The 20,158-nt window shown below is 36.2% G+C and overlaps 1 protein-coding gene across 2 annotated transcripts in view; it reads left to right on the plus strand.

Annotated features, from left to right (window-relative positions):
- SEMA3A (semaphorin 3A) overlaps positions 1–20,158 on the plus strand; it is a 164,104-nt gene that overhangs the window by 90,479 nt on the left and 53,467 nt on the right. For both annotated transcript variants that reach the window (XM_054399851.1, XM_054399852.1), the window contains 2 exons: positions 11,965–12,058; positions 19,128–19,247. In XM_054399851.1, the coding sequence (XP_054255826.1) occupies positions 11,965–12,058; positions 19,128–19,247 (214 nt within the window). The remainder of the gene's footprint in view (positions 1–11,964; positions 12,059–19,127; positions 19,248–20,158) is intronic.

The raw sequence follows: 20,158 nt of genomic DNA on the forward strand, positions 1-20,158 counted from the left end.
GAAAGATATGTTTCATTTCCATAGTTTTTCTGTGCATCTCTAAATGTGCAGTATGGGACAGGCAGACATCACTAACCCTTATGAGACTTTTCATACAAAGCACTTCCAGCATCATTGGAAGTGTTCAATCACTTTTCCTACAAGGCCATACTCTGAGTTCTTCCCTTTCTGAGGGACTTACATATCAACAGGAACAGATTAAAGTTGACACTGTTTCGAAAACTCTCTCTTATTTCTCAGGGGCCCATTCCAATCTTAGGTAAACAAAGTTTTATCTATAAAGAAAATATAAGCCCAGCAGAGTTCAGAAGGTGCCTCAAACACTGCAAACACCTTCTCCTGGTGAAATGTTTACATCCAAGGTGGCAGAAAGCTGAGCAGCATTATATTGCAGGTGGTCTTAAAAGATATTAATAAATAAGTACAAAAGCATGTGGGTTTTCTAGACCAATTAGGATTTTTTTTTTTTTTTTTAGGGCTAATTTACAGTAAGGAAACATTCCAGTTGTAAACTTAAGACAAAATATTCATCCTGCTTGATAATAGCTAACTTTTTTCTTTACTTATATTGAGTTTTACTGGTGTTTTACAAAGTGTTGCTGAAAAGAGAACTGTCTTCACTTGTCTAGAGGTGCTTGTGTTTATGAAGAACAAATTAAAAGTGTAATTTGGCACAATAGGTGAGATGGATAATATTTCAGATACTGTTTTTTGTTTGTGCATGTGTGTGTTTATGTGTAATTATACATTTCAAGGATCAACAGCTATGTGCAGTTAAACATTTAACATTTATCACCATAAATGCAAATGAAGCTTACATTTCAGTTACATATTCTAAAACAAGCAAATAGTATGGATTAAGAACACAAGAGATTTTTCTTCTCAGTGTTTATTGTCATCATTTTAATGATAGCAAAAAGCAGAAGAGTGATGGTATGGATGCAAGTTTAGAAGTCATGTATTCACCTGTTCAAACCTATTAAATTGATGCTGACAGAGAACAACCTTTTAATTCATAGTCATTCGGAAGGATTTGCTGTGACCTCGAGTTAACATGTAAACATGGCGAGGGATATAGGAAAGATTCCTCTGGTGTTTACTAACTTGAGGGGAATATTTTTTCTGACTTCAGTGGGCTTTAGGTTGAAGCTCTGAAAGCAGGACCTGAGAAGATGTGCACAAAATGATCACGCCACTTTTGAAATGGCATTGCCTTTAGCTGCAGTCTGTAAGGTTTATTGTTATCATCCTTAACCTTCCCTTAAGCACAGACAGGTCCTGCATAGTTCAGAAACCACTTCACACTATGTCTATGGTATGTATCTGAATGACAGTTTGCTTTCTCAAAAAAAAGCTGAATGACTTAGTAATTTGGATTCCATTAAAGTTGGCCATGGAAAATTATCACAGAAATCAACAGGACTTTTAGGAGAACTGCTTCTTGTGAGAGATTGGTGTGTTTGTCAGTTCGCTTTACTCAACAAAGCTGATCTGTGTTATACTCTACTCTACTCTACTCTAACCCTACCCTACCCTACCCTATACACTTATTGGCTGAAACAGACAGGATTTTGAGCCAGAGAGGCAACATTTCTTTGAAAATACAAATACCAATAACTGATTTGTCTAATTGGGTGGTAGTTAGCCCTACTGACACCAATCATCCCTGTTTATGACTGTACACATATAGACATAGGAACAGAGTGCATTACATATTACTGCCCGTGTCACTTATTCTCTCCCTTCTGGGAGTGCCTGAGTGCTAGAAATGCAGGCAAGATTGTGAATAAAGAAGTGAACGTTAATGTATTATTTTTTTTTCAGTCACCCTGAATCAAAAACACTTAAATCCATTTGTTTCTGTGTCAGCAAAGGTTTTGCTGCACTGAGAAAAGAATATCAAACATTCTTGACTTTTTAATAAGAAACCCTTAACCTGTATGAGAAATGCATTGCTCTTAAACACAGTGCTATGAGGAATAATTGCAACTTGTCACAGAGAGAGGTTATTATTATGTCTACTGTAACTTATGTCTCCTTGTGCATAATAGAAGTTAGCTTTTTCAAATACATTGCTCTCTAATGCAACACCAGTTATTAACATGTTGAGGATATTATTTTTTGCTAATGAAGAAAATAAGATGAAGCTGCAGAAGGACTGAGTGGTGTCACACTGAAAGCAAATGGAGGTAATGAAGGTGAAAGAGACGTGCTTATTGCAGAGATTACAAAACGAAGCTTTGCCTCAGGAAAAAAAAAAAAGTGCCCCAAGGGTCAGAATTTCAGCTTCTGTATTCCAAACCTTGTTTATGGTTTAAAAAAAAAAGGAATACATGTTAAACACTGGTCTGAACTTGACACTTTATAGGCAACGTGCTCTAGGTGAATCTGCTCTGGCATTGGGGTTGGAATAGATGATCTCCAGGTACCCCAATCATTCTGTGATTCTCTGATTTTCTGAGTGAAATATTACAGGCAGATTGCAGTATCTTAGAAAAAAAAAAAAAGTAAAGCTCAGTAGTTTTTACAATAGTTGCTCTGGATGTCTTTGTCTCTTCCTTATTACTGACACAAATTCTCTGAAAGCATGCTCAGTAGGTCCTATTGTAGGGAAAAAAAAAGAGTTCATAATATTTTTCTAGGCTTGCTTTTATTCTGTCATTCATTTAGTCAGGTTTTTCCATGCTAGGAATTAAAAAGCAAATAAGCTAAAAAGCAAGGCAGATGTATGCCTTAATTTTCAGAGGTGACTAATAGTTTCAAGTATCAGAATTTTAAAATGCCCAAGAAGGTATTTGGTGAGAATCAGAGGCTTTGAGCAAGTCTTAAATTGGGTGCCCAGCTCAGGAGCATGTAAGATCAGTTGGGAAATTAGAAAATCTTGGCCATATGCTTATTTGTTAACTCCACTTGACTAAGTCCTTTCTATATATTGCTTCCCCAATTTGCAGTTGTTTTTGTCTTGTAAATAAGATACCCTTGACTCAGACATGAAAGTTCCCCAGGAAAACTGGAGAACATTTCTCTTGGTAAATAGCACCCTAATTACAGAAGCAATTTTACAAACAATCCCCCAGGGGAAACATTTTTGTTCTCATCAGGAAAGCTCTTGAATAAAATAACACCTTTGCTAACTTCATTTATTTACAACAGGACATAAGACTCAGACTGAGTTAGATTTATTGCCATTACATCATGATGCTCAGTAATTCATAAAACATTGGGTCTAGGAGTTAGCACTGCTGCTATTTCCTCTGATGCCTGACCTCACCACAGTCTAATAACATACAGGAAATCCAGAAGACAAAGGGGGAAAGCAGTGGTCTTGAATGCTAAAAATAACCATAGAAAATGGTACAATCATGTAATAGAGTATGGCCCAATAATTTATTTAACATAATAGTAGAATCTGCTAAAGCGATTAGAATCTGTTCCAAATATTTTTTAATGGAAAATATGTTGGGGGTAAGAATAAGAACACTTAAAGAACTGAGACTTTTTAGGTTATGTAGTCCAGTTACGTGTACTGGTTTTAGCTTTGTATATCTTATTGCTTACATATGCACACCACTTAATTACTTGATTAGAACAATCATTGTGGCAGTTATATTTCCATAGGTCATCTTATATGAGCCAGACAGTGATCTTAAGAGATGTATTACATTTGACAACTGAGAAAGTTACAAAGGCGTTCTAATTCTTGGTGTCCTCTGAAAATTGTCCAATATCCTTGATCGTACCTAGTGTCTGGTATGCCATTAGGATGACATTTTTGGTGTCTTTAATAATCAGTCAAGGATTACATGTGATTCATGGTTGATTTGGGTTGGCTTTATTATTTTATTATATTTTTTCTAATCACTCTATATTTCAAGTTTTGTTTTGTGTTTGTAAAGGGATAAAATAATATAATGACACTATGATGAAATTGATATTTTTCATGTCAGTTCATTTATTTGTGTTAGAATCAGAACAATATTTTATCAAAATATAAATTTAAGTGGTGCTTTATAATTGGTGCAAATAGGTACATGACATTTTTAGGAAAAAAGAAAACGAGAAAAAACTTTCACATGGAAGTCAGATAAACCTGGTGTCTTTAGCTGGTGAAATACTGCAAAAGCAAGTTCACAAACATATGCTTCTTTTTTTTTTTTAACAGATGCTCAGTTTGTCTGTGCCTGCCCTCCTTTTATTTACATGTGTTGCACAGTGGCTATTCTTCATATAAATACCAGTATTAGTATGCAAAGTAGTATGTTCAGGTGTGAACAAGTCTTCACTATTTGACACTGACACTTGATTTGTCTTCCATTCAGAAGCACAAGCACTTACAGATCATAAAATAGGAATAATAAATAAATTGAACCAGGTGTTCCTGAGCAGCCCATTTGGCTGTATTTTTCCTTTCATTGTATTAATTGAATTAGAATTACGTAGACTGATAGGTAGGTAGAAAGATAAATAGATATGGAACATTTCTCCTTTTGAAAAGGTGTATGGTAACTTAATAGATACTAATTGATTTAATTACAGAATAAAGCAGAGAAATGTAGGGCTCTTGGTATTTGACTGAAAGTAAGCTATTGAGTGAGTTGTCCAGATTGAACTTGTCTATGGACATAAGTTTTCAAAAGTTGTGGTACCAGAGTTGTCTACTGCATCTTAAAGCATCTTTTGAAAATTGTAAGCCAGGAAAACCTTCCAGTAGAAGTGACATGGAGGAATAAAAGAAGAAACAGAAGTCAGGAGGTCTGTTCTGTTTTCATTAATCTACAGAATGAAGCATGGAGCTGGATGTCACCTCAACAGCTCTTTTATCTCAGGATCAAGAACAAAATTTCCAGGTGCCAAAGTGTCAGTGAATATCTACAAGCAGAGTGAGTCAATGGAAAGAGTATTTTTTGAGTCTGTAAATGACACAAATTAATATAGAGACTGAGAGGCTTTCAGTGATCAGGAAACTATACAAACAGTATGATGGCAGAGGTACAGAGGTGGACAGATCTTAGGAGCTCAGGACAATTTATCAGGTAAACACTTCAACAAAGTTCCTTTTTTGCCCCTTTTGGCACAACACAGCAGCCCAAAACAGTTTCAGGTCCTACAGAATCTGGAGATCTTTGTTTGAAAACATTATTTTACTAAAGAACTCTCACCTAAAGTGATTTCCACAGGATTTTAAGACTGTTTTTTGACAACTCAGTTTTGCTAAGCCTCAAGTTGAAAAAACAAAATACAATGAAGGTGTTGCAGAGTCCAGTATCTCATAGGTGTGTAGGTAACATACAGAACCTGAACATAAAAAGTGAGAAGCACACTCATTGTGTGCATTTTTTAAATGGTTTTTAATAATTAATGATTTAAACTTTCAATCACTTTTCACCTGTTCTCCAGCAATTACCACTTGCCACAATATTTATATTTGCTTTAATATTTGTATTTTTGGGGTAATTTCTCACGTTATATTTATTTGCACTTGGAGTTTAAAAAAAAAAAAAAAAACATTCTGTAGGGATGACTTTAATAAAAATTTCTTATTAAAAGTTCCACAACAGCATGATCCCCAAACCTGAATCCAAAGTCCTCCTATTTAACAGTTTTCATGACTCAATAGATTAAGTGTGAAGTAGGAAATATAATAACAATAAGCATATAGCCATATCCTGCACAGTTGTTCCACTTAAAATATTCTTGAAAAGTAACACAATTCATAAATAAATCACTTCTCATTTCATGTGCTTAAAAGACTCTGTGAAATATTCTTGATATAGTCATAAAATGTGTGCACAGAAAGTTGTATTGGGCAAGAGGAAAATCAGAATCCACTGAAATTAATATACTGGGGGAGGGGAAAAAAAGAAACAATGAACAACCAAAGAACCAAACAAACAAAAATTTACACCAACAACACCACCAAAAAAACAACCAACCAAAAATCCCCTCAAACAAAACCAACCCCCAGCAAACAGAAAAGCCATCACTGTCTTTTTTCGAAGTCAGATGTCTCCAATCAGCTGCCTCAGCAGTGTTCATTTCAGACAGACTCCTAGTCCAGACCTAAATTCACATGAAGCTTCCCCTGTGGTCAAGCAAAAAGACACCTTGCCCTTGGGAACTGTAATTCTGAGCTGGTCTGAATCATCATTCAGAGGAACTAGTTGCTTTCTGCCAAGTCTTGACTACAGCAGCAAATTCAGCCACCCTAATTAATGCCTCTATACAGAGATGATAAATCCAAACCTTAATGAGTCTGAAAGTTTTTTTTTCTCTGAGTGGGAAGCAAGATTATTCCTTTTGTTCTTACCAACATTGAATAATACAGTGAACATCATATTTCAATGCCAGCAACTTCTGATTCAGTTCTCCAAATGGATACTCCTTCCTGTTGCATTGTTACACTCCAGGCACTCAGCTGGCAATCTTTCAGGTTTATTTTTTATGGGGTTTTGGGAAGTTGTGGGTTTTTGTGCATTTGCTTTCCCTTTTAATCTACTTGCTTCATGGCTGCATGAGTCTGTGTTAATATCAATAGTGCTAACAGCTGTGACCTACCTTTTTTTTTTTTAATTAAACAAAGGAGTGATAGTTCTTAAGGCTTTTGGCATCTTGAATATTTCTGGACTGTGCTGTGTTACTGTTTGGCAGTTTGTTGTGGAAATGAACTAGCCACTGGAAGTTACCCTGGAAATGTCTTTCTGTTGATGGTTTGGGGGTTACAAGATTAAGAATATGAGTTCCTTCAATTGCCATAGAGCAGCTGGGGAGCATCACTGCTGTCAAACCCCTCTACATCTTCCATGCCTTATAATTTAAACCAGTAATACCTTCTTAGTAGCTGCACATGCTCCATCAACACAGCCTTTAAAGATCATCTTGCACTGATTCATTATTGACCAGCAGTGGTTTCGCTGCATTAGGCTCTGCAATTCTGGAATGGTTTCTGTGTGAATTGCCAAAAAAGTTTCAGGAAAAAAATCACTCAAACTCAGCAGTCAGTGCTATTCATTTTGGTAGATTAGCTCTTTCCCACTAACCACACGTTTTCTTACAAGCCCGAAATAGTATTATACTGAGAAAGAAGATTTTTTACTTATTATTTTATCTCTTAAAAAAATAAATGATACAACCCTAATGTATGTTTTTGTGTTCTTGTCCTTGTTTTGTAGAGACAGTTCTGGATGGGCTAGCTGCTGAAAGAGATACAACAAATAGTATCAAAAGTTATCATACTGGGTATACATACACATTTATGTATGGGTATATAGTTGGTTTGTATATGGTTATATCAGTATATAATCATAGCCTAGGCTGCATCAAGAGGTGTTTGGACAGCAGGTCAAGAGAGGTGATTCTTCCCCTTTACTCTGTTCTTGTGAGACCCCACCTTGAATACTGCATCCAGTCCTGGCATCCTCATCATAGGAAGAACACAGAGCTGTTGGAGTGAGTCCAGAGGAGGGTCACAAAGGTGATCCAAAGGCTGGAACACCTCTGCTGTGAGGATAGACTGAGAGAACTGTGGCTGTTCAGCCAAGAGAAGAGAAGACTCTGGGAGGACCTTTAGCTGCCTTCCATTACCTAAAGGGATCCTACAGAAAGGTTGCAGAGAGACTTTTTGTAGGAGTGTCTATCAATAGGACAAGGGCAAATGGTTTTAAGCTGAGGCACAGTAGGTTTAAAGTGGATCTTAGGAAGAAGTTCTTTATTGTGAGGGTCGTAGGACTCTGGAATAGGTTGCCCAGGGAGGTTGTGGATGCCTCCTCTCTGGGGGTGTTCAAGGCCAGGCTGGATGAGGAGGTTTAGTCTCGACAGTCTAGTTGAGAGGCATCCCTGCCCAGGGTGGGAGCATTGGAGTAGACAATCTCTGAGGTCCCTTCCAAACTAAGCCATTCTATGCTTCTTGAATTCTACAACATTACAACATATTGGTACACTGGCTTACTGAACTATTCAATAGTAAGTTAGGAAATAAATTTTGTCAAATAGCAATGGCTTGTCACCACTCAGTATCATATTTCAGCAATATTTCAGCTCTTTGGAAGTGAATCTCTGGAGCCTTGAAATGGCAGATCATCACGCTAAAGAATGGGAATCACAATGACTTCTATATTCATTACCAGCACTGAACTGTGGTACTTTCTGTGTTAGTCTTGCCATCTATCATGCACTATAAAGGAAAACATGTTTTAAGGAGCCATAATCTACCACCATTTTCTAAATAGAACAATTCATGCCATAGCATGAGCCAGCAATCAATTGTTGTCATCAGACTGTGTAATTTCAGGATCTAAGGAATCTTATTTCCAGTTTTATGTATTCTAGAGAAGCATCAATGAGATATAAACCTAGAATTTAATAACCCAGCGTCAACTAAATAAAACATGCTATAGTAAGATTTTAAGCTACGAAGATCCTTCAGAATATTTTAAGTACATTGTAATGTTCTTCTGGGCTGATAGTGCAGCTAAAGAAGAGGTTTGGACAATAAATTGAACTTGTTGAGTTACAAAGGCAATTATTTTAAATTTTTTGTGCCCCCCCAGCCCTTTCCCCCCTTTTTTTTTTCTTTTGTCATTTATAGAAAATTTCCTCCACCATGGCAAGCTTGCTTTGTCATGAATTCTTGCCTTTGATTATGTAGTAATAGCCTCACAAAACTTTGAAAATTATGAGCATTTGGTGAGTACACAGTTTTTTTCACTATTTCATAGAATCATAGAATCAAACAGGTTGGAAGAGACCTCCAAGATCATCCAGTCCAACCTATCACCCAGCCCTATCCAATCAACTAGACCATGGCACTAAGTGTCTCATTCAGTCTTTTCTTGAACATCTCCAGGCGACTCCACTACCTCCCTGGGCAGCCCATTCCAATGGCAAATCACTCTTTGTGAAGAACTTCCTCCTAATATCCAGCCTATACTTCTGCTGGCACAACTTTAGATTGTCTCCCCTCTTTTTGCTGCTGGTTTGTAGCTAAAGTAATATCATTCTCTACATTCAATTCACTGCAAAACTCAAGAGGCAGTGAAATTGTAAACTGATCATATTTTTATTTTTTTCCTGATAGCAAATAGGGGGTTATTTTTTTCTAACTAAAATCCTTGTCTACACTGTGCAATAGAAGGCCACACTCAAAAAGTTCAAAGTCCTTCTGAGAGTATTGGTCTTTGCTATCTCCAGACAGACTTATTTTGATACTGGGACTTTACCCAAGGGCTATCCTCACTCTCTACTCTGTGCTTGCGTGTTTTCAGGTGTAATTTAAGTGGACAGGACTTACAGCACCATCAGCATAGCCTGAATTTTCAGACTGATGTGGAGGCTAGCTCTCTGGAAAATGCTAAAGCACACCTTTTATAAAAGATGAAGAGAAGAAATTTTGCACTCAGACGTTGACACTGACTTCTCATCTTGCTGTTATGGCATCTCAGGGCAGAGCTTGGCTACAAATGCCATAGACCAGTGACTAGTATGAACAAGTGCGTATCACATGTCATATTGCTTCGTAGGCTTTTGAAAGGGAGGTGGAGAATTACATAGAAAAAATACTTTTTTTTTTTGTCGTTTTGCCTATATTTATTTTGTACATAGAGTTTTTTTGACTTGAGCACCCAGAGAATTATTTGGACAAGTTACTTTCTTTGTGGCAGGTTAGACTTCCTATATCATGTCTATCAAAACTCCTTGGAGTTCCAGACTAACCATGATACTTTTATTTGGCACTTAAAAGTGATGTATTTATTGTTGTTAATACTCACCCATACATTTGGAAACTTATAGTACATATCTCTACATTGTATTTTAACTGAATTATGAAAGCACTGTGGGATTTCCTTGTCATGTCTCTTCTTTCAAATGTTTCATACCACAAACAATAAAAGAAGGGTAGATCATCTCTGACTTGTGCTGACCCAGTTCTCCACTCTTTCTTGCCTGCTACACACCAATATCAGTAGAGTTACAATGACATAAACCAGAAGAATACAGTCAAAAATCAGATCCTTCCTCCACCAAATCACTTTCCACATCTGTTTCATATTTGTCTTGTAATGACACATGGGATTATCCTTGGAGTATATTCTGCTTTAACTGTCATGCCATTGACTTTATAGCCTTATCAAATATCCATTGGTGTGCAGGTTGAGCAATTATCATCTCCTAAGAAGAAATCTCAAGAAAACATAGATTGATAATAACATTTTTCAATAATGGCTTGTAGCATTAGTGCCATTTTCTATTATTGTAGTTGAGGCCTAGCATTCTTCTCCATTTACCACTTTTATTTATTGTGAAAGACCTAGATATGAACTTTACAGCAGAATGTCAGAATTAGTTTTCATTATTTATTAATTTCTAGTTAAAAAGAAGCAAAGTCAGTAAACTGGATAAGAGGCAAGGAATGCATCTGGACTATTAAGAAAGAAAGACAAAGGGAAAGAAACTTAATACTGTGCAGGATGACTGTATAAATATAATCAGGCAGGTTACTTCTACAAGAACATGACTTAGGAGATTGAGCTTGACTTCTGGGATCAAACTTCACAAAGCTGTGTCCAAGCTTCTTATCTTACACAGCAGTAAAGCCTTCCAGATAGACCATCTTGCTAACAATCCATTTTCCCTCCAATTTTTTCTCCAGCAAATGGAGTGACATGTGAAGTCCTTTTGATGTTGCTTTGAAAATACATAATACACAGAGATATGTGTTTGCACGATGTAATTAAACAAGACCATAATCAAAACTGTAACCTGTGATGCAGAAGCATGCTTGAATGCTCTGCTCACAAGGAAGACACCAGCCATTTCTCTGAATCATCTTCACATTAAGTAAACATTACTAAAGTGATTGCTGATTAAAATTTGAGGTTTGTTTTTTGTTTTTTTGCATCCTCCACAGCACTGCAGAGTGCCCAGTGAAGTTGAATGGACAGCTTAGGAGCAGCCTATAACTTCTTTAAGGGCAGCTCTGAAAATAAAAGATCACTCTTTACCACAACTGCAGATGATATAATAAGGACCAAAAGCCACAAGTTGTTTCATAGAAAATTCAATAAGAAAGGAAGTTTCTCAGAAAACTTCGGTAGTCCATTTCTGAAGTTTTTTACAACTTGTCAAGACAAAGTCGACAGTGACCATACTCTCTATATTAACTGTTTTCCTGCTAACAAAATTCCTCCCAGATATAATATCTAGAGAGCCCTTCCAGCCAGCAGCTCTATGAATCTGTCTTTGGAAAGAGATGATGAGATCTAAGAAAGCAGTAAGTGCTGTAGGGACCTGAGAAACACGGTTATAAAATAACAATACAATATTGTAAGATCTTCATAGTCACTTTTTACTTACTTACTGTCTATCTGTCTGTCTATCTATCTATCTATCTATGTCTCTCTATATCTCTATATATGTATATGTGTATATATATGTAATAAAAGTTTCATTGTATGGTACTGAAAAATAAAAATAAAGCTTTTGTGATGCAGTTAAAATGGAATATAATACAGTAAGTCACTAAACACTCAGGACACAAAAGCAGAATTTAACATTATGTAATGTACTAATCTGCACTTGCAGGATATTTCAGGAAAGTAGTCAGACAAAAGTAGATTTTATCTTTTTTTCAGACAAAAGTTTAAAATTCCATCTTCTTCCCTTGCTCAGATATATTCTCAGTAAAAACAAAAAGAATTCAGTGAAACCATGTACATTTTATGTGAAGTAGAATAGATGAGACACAAGCTGTGCATGTGTATTTCTGCTTTTGAGTAGCCTTCAGCATGATGCTGATTAGAAGGTTGGGACTTTTACCAGATCCTCACTTAATGCTATCTGACTTTCCTGAAGCCACAAAACTTATTGTAAGTCATATATAGTTCAGTTTGATTAGTTCATTTTTGTAAAATGTTCTTTCATCAAATAATGTTGCTTTTTCTTTCTTTTTTTTTTTTCTCCACACCACAGGACAACATTTTTAGAATGGAAGATTCACATTTTGAAAATGGCCGAGGGAAAAGCCCTTATGATCCTAAACTGATGACAGCTTCTCTTTTAGTAGGTAAGTGCCACAATAAAAGTTCAATGAGCTGTGTGTTTGCTGTAAATACTTGCCAGTTTTCTACTTTTTTTTCCTCCTTGCAGCACCTATGCTAGGGCTTTGCATAGGTTTTATGCATTTTAATTCCAGGCTAAAGTAATTTTGGTTTCATTTTTAATGTAGTTCACCCAGATGTCTTGAGAAACAAGGTGTGTATAAGCCAAGATTCAGATATCACAAAAGCTGCTTTATATCTCTGTAAACTTGATACTTCAAAGTGTTTCACCTCCTTAGAGCTAGGTGACTGTGGAGGTATTTTAATTGCTCAGTTTACAGACTGGCCACACTGATGGTCACACCAAAACAGCTCAGAGCAAAGTGAGAGCAGGAATAAGTAGTTTCTTACATCAATTTTATTGCCAGTGAAGGTCTGTCAGCCAGCTGTACCTGAGTGTGAGCTGCAGGTATACAAGCAGCCACAGGTCTAGGTCTTCAGATGCTGTTTCATCTGAGAGATCTCTCTGACAGTGAATACACTTAAACTCCTGGCCAGAACAGAGGGATTTCAATAAATTAGGTATTTCTGAATTAGTAATACTTCATTGTATAGAGCACCTGGACTGTGTTAATGTAATTGAACTAATGTAGTTGATTGAATTTATCTAATTGATTGAATTTATCTAATTAAATTAATTGTGATCATTGTTCTTCCTTCTCCTGTAAAAAACCCAGAAAAAACAAAACTAAACAAGAACAAAACAAACCAAACAACAAAAAAAATAAAACAAGCAAACAAACAAAAAGAGCAAAATTATGTTTTCTGAGATCAAATTCAGAGCGATACAAATAGTTCTTTGTGTAATGACTCTGCCCCAGTGTAGCCACTTTATCCTTACAGTGGACTTTTCTAGCAGTTTGTTATAACTTCAAATCCAGTGGGGCAACAGTTTCAGAAAACTGTAGACTCTCATATCTCAGAAGGCTCTGGGAAATGACAAGGCAACTAACTGTACTTACTCCAGGGCCTTGCCTACCACCTACCCTCCTTACGTTTACGGTACATTTGAAAATGAAGCTTGTAGTAGTTTTAGGCTATACCCACCACAAAGCTATTTAAAAGAGCAAAACAAATTTAGTCCTAAGTGTGCCTCATTTCCTGATCTTGGAAGCCCCTAACGAACCCAGGCGATGAACCACCCAGGGGACATGCACTTTCTAACAGGAAAAACAGGAAAGACGTCCACATCTTGCTCTGACTTGTACCCTGTACAAACAGAAAGGAAGAAAATGTGTGCGTAAACGGCCAGTGCATAAATTAATGCCTGGAGCAACTTGAATTTGTGGCAGAGCTACTTTCAAGGAAATAGCTTTACTATTTACTTTAATATACAATAAAGAAAGAGAATGATGACAAGCCAGTATTACATGGTATACCCGGAATGCAACTGCACAAAGTCAACAATGTCTAGCTTTTCACATTCCCTTTTTTTTTTTCTCTTTTTTTTGACTCAGTCTGGCACAAATATGATTATCTTATTTCCCTTGGCTTAGATTTCATGTCTTTTAAACATCTTTGCTTTCTTGAGCCCACTTCCTATCACTATAATTTTCAACCCATGTCTTTTTTCTCCTAATAAACAGTAGACTGAGTATGATACTGTGCCTTGAATCAGGCTACAGTTAGAGCCATGGGTGTATTAGCAGTACAGAAAATGGCACAAATACAACATTCAAAGCCAGTGACTTATTTCTACTTCAGTGACTTATACAAAACTCAGGGTGATGCTAAAATTAACATTCCAGCATCCTGATCATGAAGACCCTTTCTTCTTGGCCTCCTCATAGCTGCCTTATGGTCATCTTGTGTTACTGATTATAGTGTTGCATTTACTTCAGTCCTTTACTGCAGAGGTTCCCCATGTATTTCAGAAAGTATACACCAGATTCACTATTTGTTCAGAGCGACTTACTTTTTATCTTTGCCAAAAAAAAAAGCATAAATGGTAAATGTTTACGGTTAAAATGATGACCCAAGGCAAAATAATTTCCTCCCTTCAACATTAGTGAGGAGCAGGAAATGAACTGGCCAGCTCTAACAGTGACTGCATGGAGAGGTTTGGTCCTGCTGCTTTCTAAAGGAGGTAGCGCTGGAGCAGAGCAGTGAATAGAGCCACGAAGGCCAGAGCAGCCTTCTGACAACAAATGCCTAACACCAGAAGGAGCATGGATAGACTGCTTCTTCCCTTCTCCTGAGCCAGAAGTATTTGTCCTCACAAGCAAGGATGGTACCTTAGGTTCAAGAGGGCAACTGTTTAAAACAATTACCCAGCACTCATTATACTGCAATGTTACAATTAACAACACAGTGTAACTATCTGGAAGACAGAAGAAAGTTGATAGGTAAGAGTAATTTATATATTTAAATACAGAAGGGAAAAATAACTTCTGTTCTTCATCAGAAATACTAAACAGAGATTTTGCAAAGTGAATAGTATGTTCTTGACTCCGTAACTAGAAGGTAAATCTTAGTAAGTGAAATGTAATTACTCAAGATGGAATTTGGGCAAAACACCAAGGTTAATTTGCAAAAAAGGACCTTTAATAGCTGTTAGTACTCAGGATTCCTATTTTATATTTCAGGTGAAATAAACTCGTATACCTATAAAAATTACTTTCATTTTTCCCACTCTCCAAAAAAAAAAATATTTTAAAAACTAACACAAAACAAAACCAAAACAAACAGTTCATCATCATTAAATTGTTCCAATATTTTTCCAGTATACATTCCTTATTCCATCCACCTGCAAACATTTTTCATTATTTTTTTTAAGAGTTGTTCATTAAAGATCATTATTGCTACTCTGCTCTAAAGTAAATGCCAGCTGGGAACATGATATAACTAGTTCCTAGAAATGTAGAAATGTAAGGCTTTGTTCAGCTATTCCCATCTATGTGCTGCTAAGTAAACAATTTCCACTTGAGCAGGCTAATGCATGAAAATGTGGAGACTAAGCAGTCCCTGGGCACTGCTAGTGTGTATTCCAGGGCAGGAGGAAAATGAAAGGCAGCATAAAGAACGTAATCATAGGAGAAAATATCACAGGATGTGTTACTCTAAAGCAGTTGTATTGGGATAGGTGAGACAGCATTTTTCCTCAAAGCTGGTTTTTTTTTCTTTTTTTTTTGGGGGGGGGGCGGGGGAGCGGAAGTTGGGGAGGTTGATTGTTTTGTTTTGTGGTTTGGTTTCGGTTGTTTGGGTTTTTTTTGTTTCCTTTTTAATTTCCAAATTTTTACAGTTGGGGGTTTTGCTATCAGTTTAGATGCCTTAATAGTTCCAAATACGTATCAATGTGATATGAAATGCAGTAACTTCTTACCAGTGTAGCACTTTACTATCTTTATTAGAATTTAGTTTTTAAGTACATATGAGGTTCAGGATTTTAGAGTTATTCTACTTTCTAGAAAGTTTTGGTTGTTGCTTTTAAAAAGAGTGAAGTCAAACCACCTCTATGTATATCTGAAAATCTTTAGTGAGTAAAGATAGCAGATTTGATTTGGGAATCCTTTTACCAGTGAAAGCAATCAGGACATTCAAAGCTTGGGTTTGCCTGTATTTCCCATCTATTCAGCTTTCTTATTTCTTCCAAAAAGTAAGCTTACATTTCTGCACAATGCAATCTTCTTTGAAATCTGAATGGAAACAATTAATCAAAGATATATTGCTATTTCATCACAATTATGAGGGAATCAGCAAAGAAGATATTTTAGAACAACTCTAATGGATCATCTTGTCCAGCTGCCATGAATCCAGTGAAAAACTTAAAATTACCTGGATGTTTTCAAGTCAAAAAGCCACATTCACAAGGGAGAGAAAAGAAAAAACAAACAAAAAAAGAGGAGTGTTTAGACAGTGACAAAGTCAATAAAGTCAATGAGGCAGCATTTGCAATTACATCTTGAGGCCTTGAGCAACCCCCCCTCATGGGAGGTGTCCTTGCCCATGAGGGCAGTTGGAACTAGATGATCTTTAAGGTCTCTTGCAACCCAAACCATTCTATGAATCTATGAATCTTAATTTTTAACATCTTTCCATCTAATGAACTTGAGGAGATATTCACAGGTCCATGCTGCTTATGTGCAGTATGTGGGAAAATGGCCCTAATTTTTGCTTCTTTATTTAGTAATATCAATATATGTATTTCTATTTACATTTACATGTCAATATGCCACTCCGCTAGAATAAAGTGGTTCGTATCTAAAACATAAAACTTCTTCTTAGGAAAACAACTTGGAGCCATCAGTCCAACTGTCCAACTCTGGACAGTTTTTGCTTTATGCTCCTGGGCTGAAAATACAAAGTGACAATGTTAATTATTTTTTTTTCTTTCATTCTTTCACCTTGAGAAACGTTTGTCAGTTTTCAAATTGCTCATTTCCACTTTTCTCTTAAAGTTAGTGAGAACTGCTTTTAAAATTACTGTGAATGGAAATAGTGCAGTGAAAACTATCCATGACATTAATGAATACTTTTCTAGAACAGCATTGAGTAAATTTCAGTCAAAAAGAAGATCTGCATAGGGTAATGAAGATGAATGTACTTCTGTGTAGCTTCTCATATAGCTTTTGAATAGTACTAACTTACAGGATATGCACATCTGGGACATGACTTGAGGCTCACCTTAATTTAGCAAAAATTATCTAAAGCCCTTACAAAAATAAATGGCATTCCTTGGTATTTCTATCTGGGAGAAGTCAAAATCCCATTTTTGCATGACTACAGAAAATGAGTTGAAACTGCAGGCACTGGTTTAGCTATACTGTTTAGCTATACTGAAACTTAGAGGGGCTGTGGTATAAAGCAAAGAAAAGTCAGCTAGTTTCCTACAGACCCTTCCCCCTTTGAGACATGAAGTCCATTGTTAGAAAAACTTTACTCTCTCACCACAGATAAAAAAAATATAAGTTATAAAAGCCTAGCAGCATGAAAAATTACTGGGCTGAACTTATTCAAACCTGGAAGACATGTTACTTTCAGTGGTGTATATATATTGAGTTAGAAGCTGAAGTGCCAAAACCCGTTACAATTCAGAATATTTGCAAGTGTGTAATTTTAATGAGTTTCTGATCTATATTGGGATTAAGTTTAAGAATTCAATATAAAATACATATTCTTTTTTCCTTTCTTGATTGACCTTTGGATGTGTTGATAACTAGGAAGCAAAATAGCCCTTGTTTTTTTTTTTCTTTCCCCCTTTGATTTATATTGATTTATCAGAACTCACTAGGGACTGAAAGACAAGACAATGAAGATAAGGTTAAAGAAAGGTTAAGCATAGCATCAAAGCTCTTTTTACAAGCAAATGGTTTCTTGTTCTTTAAAATCTCAGCTGCATGCACTGTACATTATAATCACTATAATTAAGTGATTGTCTCCCTTTCAAAAAAAAGTTGAAAATGACATAGAGGAATGATAAATTGTTAATTAATGATATGCTGTTCTGTTTCACTTCTGATTACACCTCCTGCTGGGCACGACTGGTCTATTTGCTTCTAATCTCTGCTGTGAATTCATTCAATTCCACGCCTTTTCACTATCACGTTTTCACCCTTCCTGACTTTCATGACTACCATATGGTATAGAGCCACTGTAGGTTCAATTGATAATTTCATGGTGTCAGTGTTCTGGGAAATGATGCTAGTGATATCCAATAGGCATGCTTGGATCTGGTTGGCCCACCATGGAAATACCTAAAATTGCCATGAAAATTATAAACTTGTTCCTAAAGGGTGTTTTAAAATTAGGATACGGTAGAATTCATCATGCCCATGAAAAATTTATTACCTTAGCTTGAAGAAAGAGTAATTTTATCTTCAAACTTGTATTTTTTCACAGGAGACGCATTTAAAATTAGTTAGTTGAAAATAGTAGTTGGAAGCATTAATACACTTTAATTCCATATTGGAAGTGTAGGGTAAGATATCTTATCTCACATATAGGTGTAAAAGGGTACAGTCCTAAAAAAAATGAATTCTAAGTAATTTGATGAATTAAGTTCTACATTAATTCCAGAAAAACATGTATTATTTATCTAGTTGTTCTTTTTGTGGGTCTGATTACTCTGTACTTATTCTCCTTCTCTCTACTGGTTGACAGATGTTTAACTGTACCTGGTCCTTTGAATTTAGACTGTCTCTTTGTCTCCTCCATGATACTTCTAGCTGGCTGAAGAGAGGCACATGGGTACTCAATACTATGAATTTCATCTCCAACTAGGAGATGGTATGTGCCATTTATGGGCCAAAGTGTCACAGATCAATTTTTAACTCATTTGTTCACTGTAATATATATGAGGTCAAGCTAGCAGGAACGAGATCATTTATTTTCTCCCTTGGCTGTTGCCCTTTGCCAGTACCTCAGTTACAAAGGTGACCAGAGGAGAAAGACATGTTCTAGCTTTCTCCTAGAAGATGCTGTTTTCTGAGGATCTGCTTACTTTTCTTACTTAGAAAAAAAGATTAAAAAAAAAAAAAAAAGAAAAAAGGAAAAGGAAAATAACCACAAACAAACATAAATGAAATGAAAATGAAAACTTGAAGGGACTGAAGGACTTTCTGAGCCAAGAGTGAATAAGCTGGATTCTAATTCCTAACACAGTCATAAAAACCCAAGAGACTGGGGGAAACTTGAGATCTCCCATCCAAACTCCTGTTCAAAACAGGGTAACTTTACAATTAAGCAGGTTTTTGGGGTCTGAATACCATTGCCAAGGATAGGTGTACAAGCTGTCACATTTCCAGTCTAAGAATCCAAACATATTTTTGAGAATATATTTTGAGAATATGTTTTTTGAGAAGTGGCTACACTAGCAGTCTCAAGATACAGCTCATTTGAGAGAGGTTACAGTTAAGCTCTGCAGTGAGAAAATGGGCCCAATGTCTTTTCAATGACAGTACATTGCATATGGGTTATTGCTTTGTAATTTCCTCATTATCCCTATTAGTGTAATATAAACATAGGACTGACAGCTTTTTCTGACTTACCGTGACTGTAAAATTGAGAAATGTTGCTTATAATTATGTCCTCCCACAGATGGAGAACTGTACTCTGGCACAGCAGCAGACTTCATGGGCAGGGATTTTGCCATTTTCCGAACTTTGGGGCATCACCATCCAATCAGAACAGAGCAGCATGATTCCCGGTGGCTAAATGGTATGTAAAATGTACATTAATCCAATTACACTCATCTAGCCTTTAAAGACCAGCAACACAGATTTCTTCCAGCAACATCTGTGACATATACACCCCTCTTTTATTTGGAGCAGAGCTTTGTCTTAAACCAGTTAAGCTAATCAAAGTGATTTATAAAGAAGCATTTTTAGTTTAATTACATTGAGATTTGGGGGGTGTCAGTAAATTTAAAACATATACAGACACTGTGGCTAATGCAACAGGAGCAGATTGATCTAGAGTGCAAGTTGGACAGAAGTTTAATGCTTGTGAAGGCATCAGCCACACATGAACATAAAGTAACTACAGACACTTGGGCAGGACTGTGCCTTGTACAAGCTATATTTTTTGACTAGATGGAAGGGAATCTGATGCTGACCACCAAAGTCCAGCAGGAAGTGAATCAGCATTCCAAATGATTTAGTCTCAAAATACTCAATAGTTTAATAAGGAACAATAGCTGACATTGCATGGATATTGATAATCAGGTCAGTAATTGTTTGCTTGTGTGTATGGGGAGGGATAGTTTTTGGAGAAAATATGGGTTTGGCTTCATGTACCAAAATACTTAAATTGCATATAGGTACTCTATCCAAGTTCTACTGAAGTCAAAGTTCTAATAACTTAAATTGAATTAAACTTGGCTTTAGCTATACAAAAATGTGAACAGTATGGAAATGAGAATTCATCAATCTGAGAAAGCTGACACGATTTAAGTAAGCCAGTAATACTGACTGCAGTTACCTTGAGTTAATTTATAGTTTAATATTTGAAGAGTTAACTAGCCACATTTGCTGTATATGCTGCTTGCATCTGCAGTCCTGTTTTTGAATTCACAAAGTATTTTGTTACATAGTTTTCACTTTCTAGCCACATTATTTATATCTGTGCTA

This window comes from Indicator indicator, chromosome 3 (genome assembly GCF_027791375.1).
Source record: "Indicator indicator isolate 239-I01 chromosome 3, UM_Iind_1.1, whole genome shotgun sequence".
In the NCBI taxonomy this organism is placed as follows: domain Eukaryota; kingdom Metazoa; phylum Chordata; class Aves; order Piciformes; family Indicatoridae; genus Indicator; species Indicator indicator.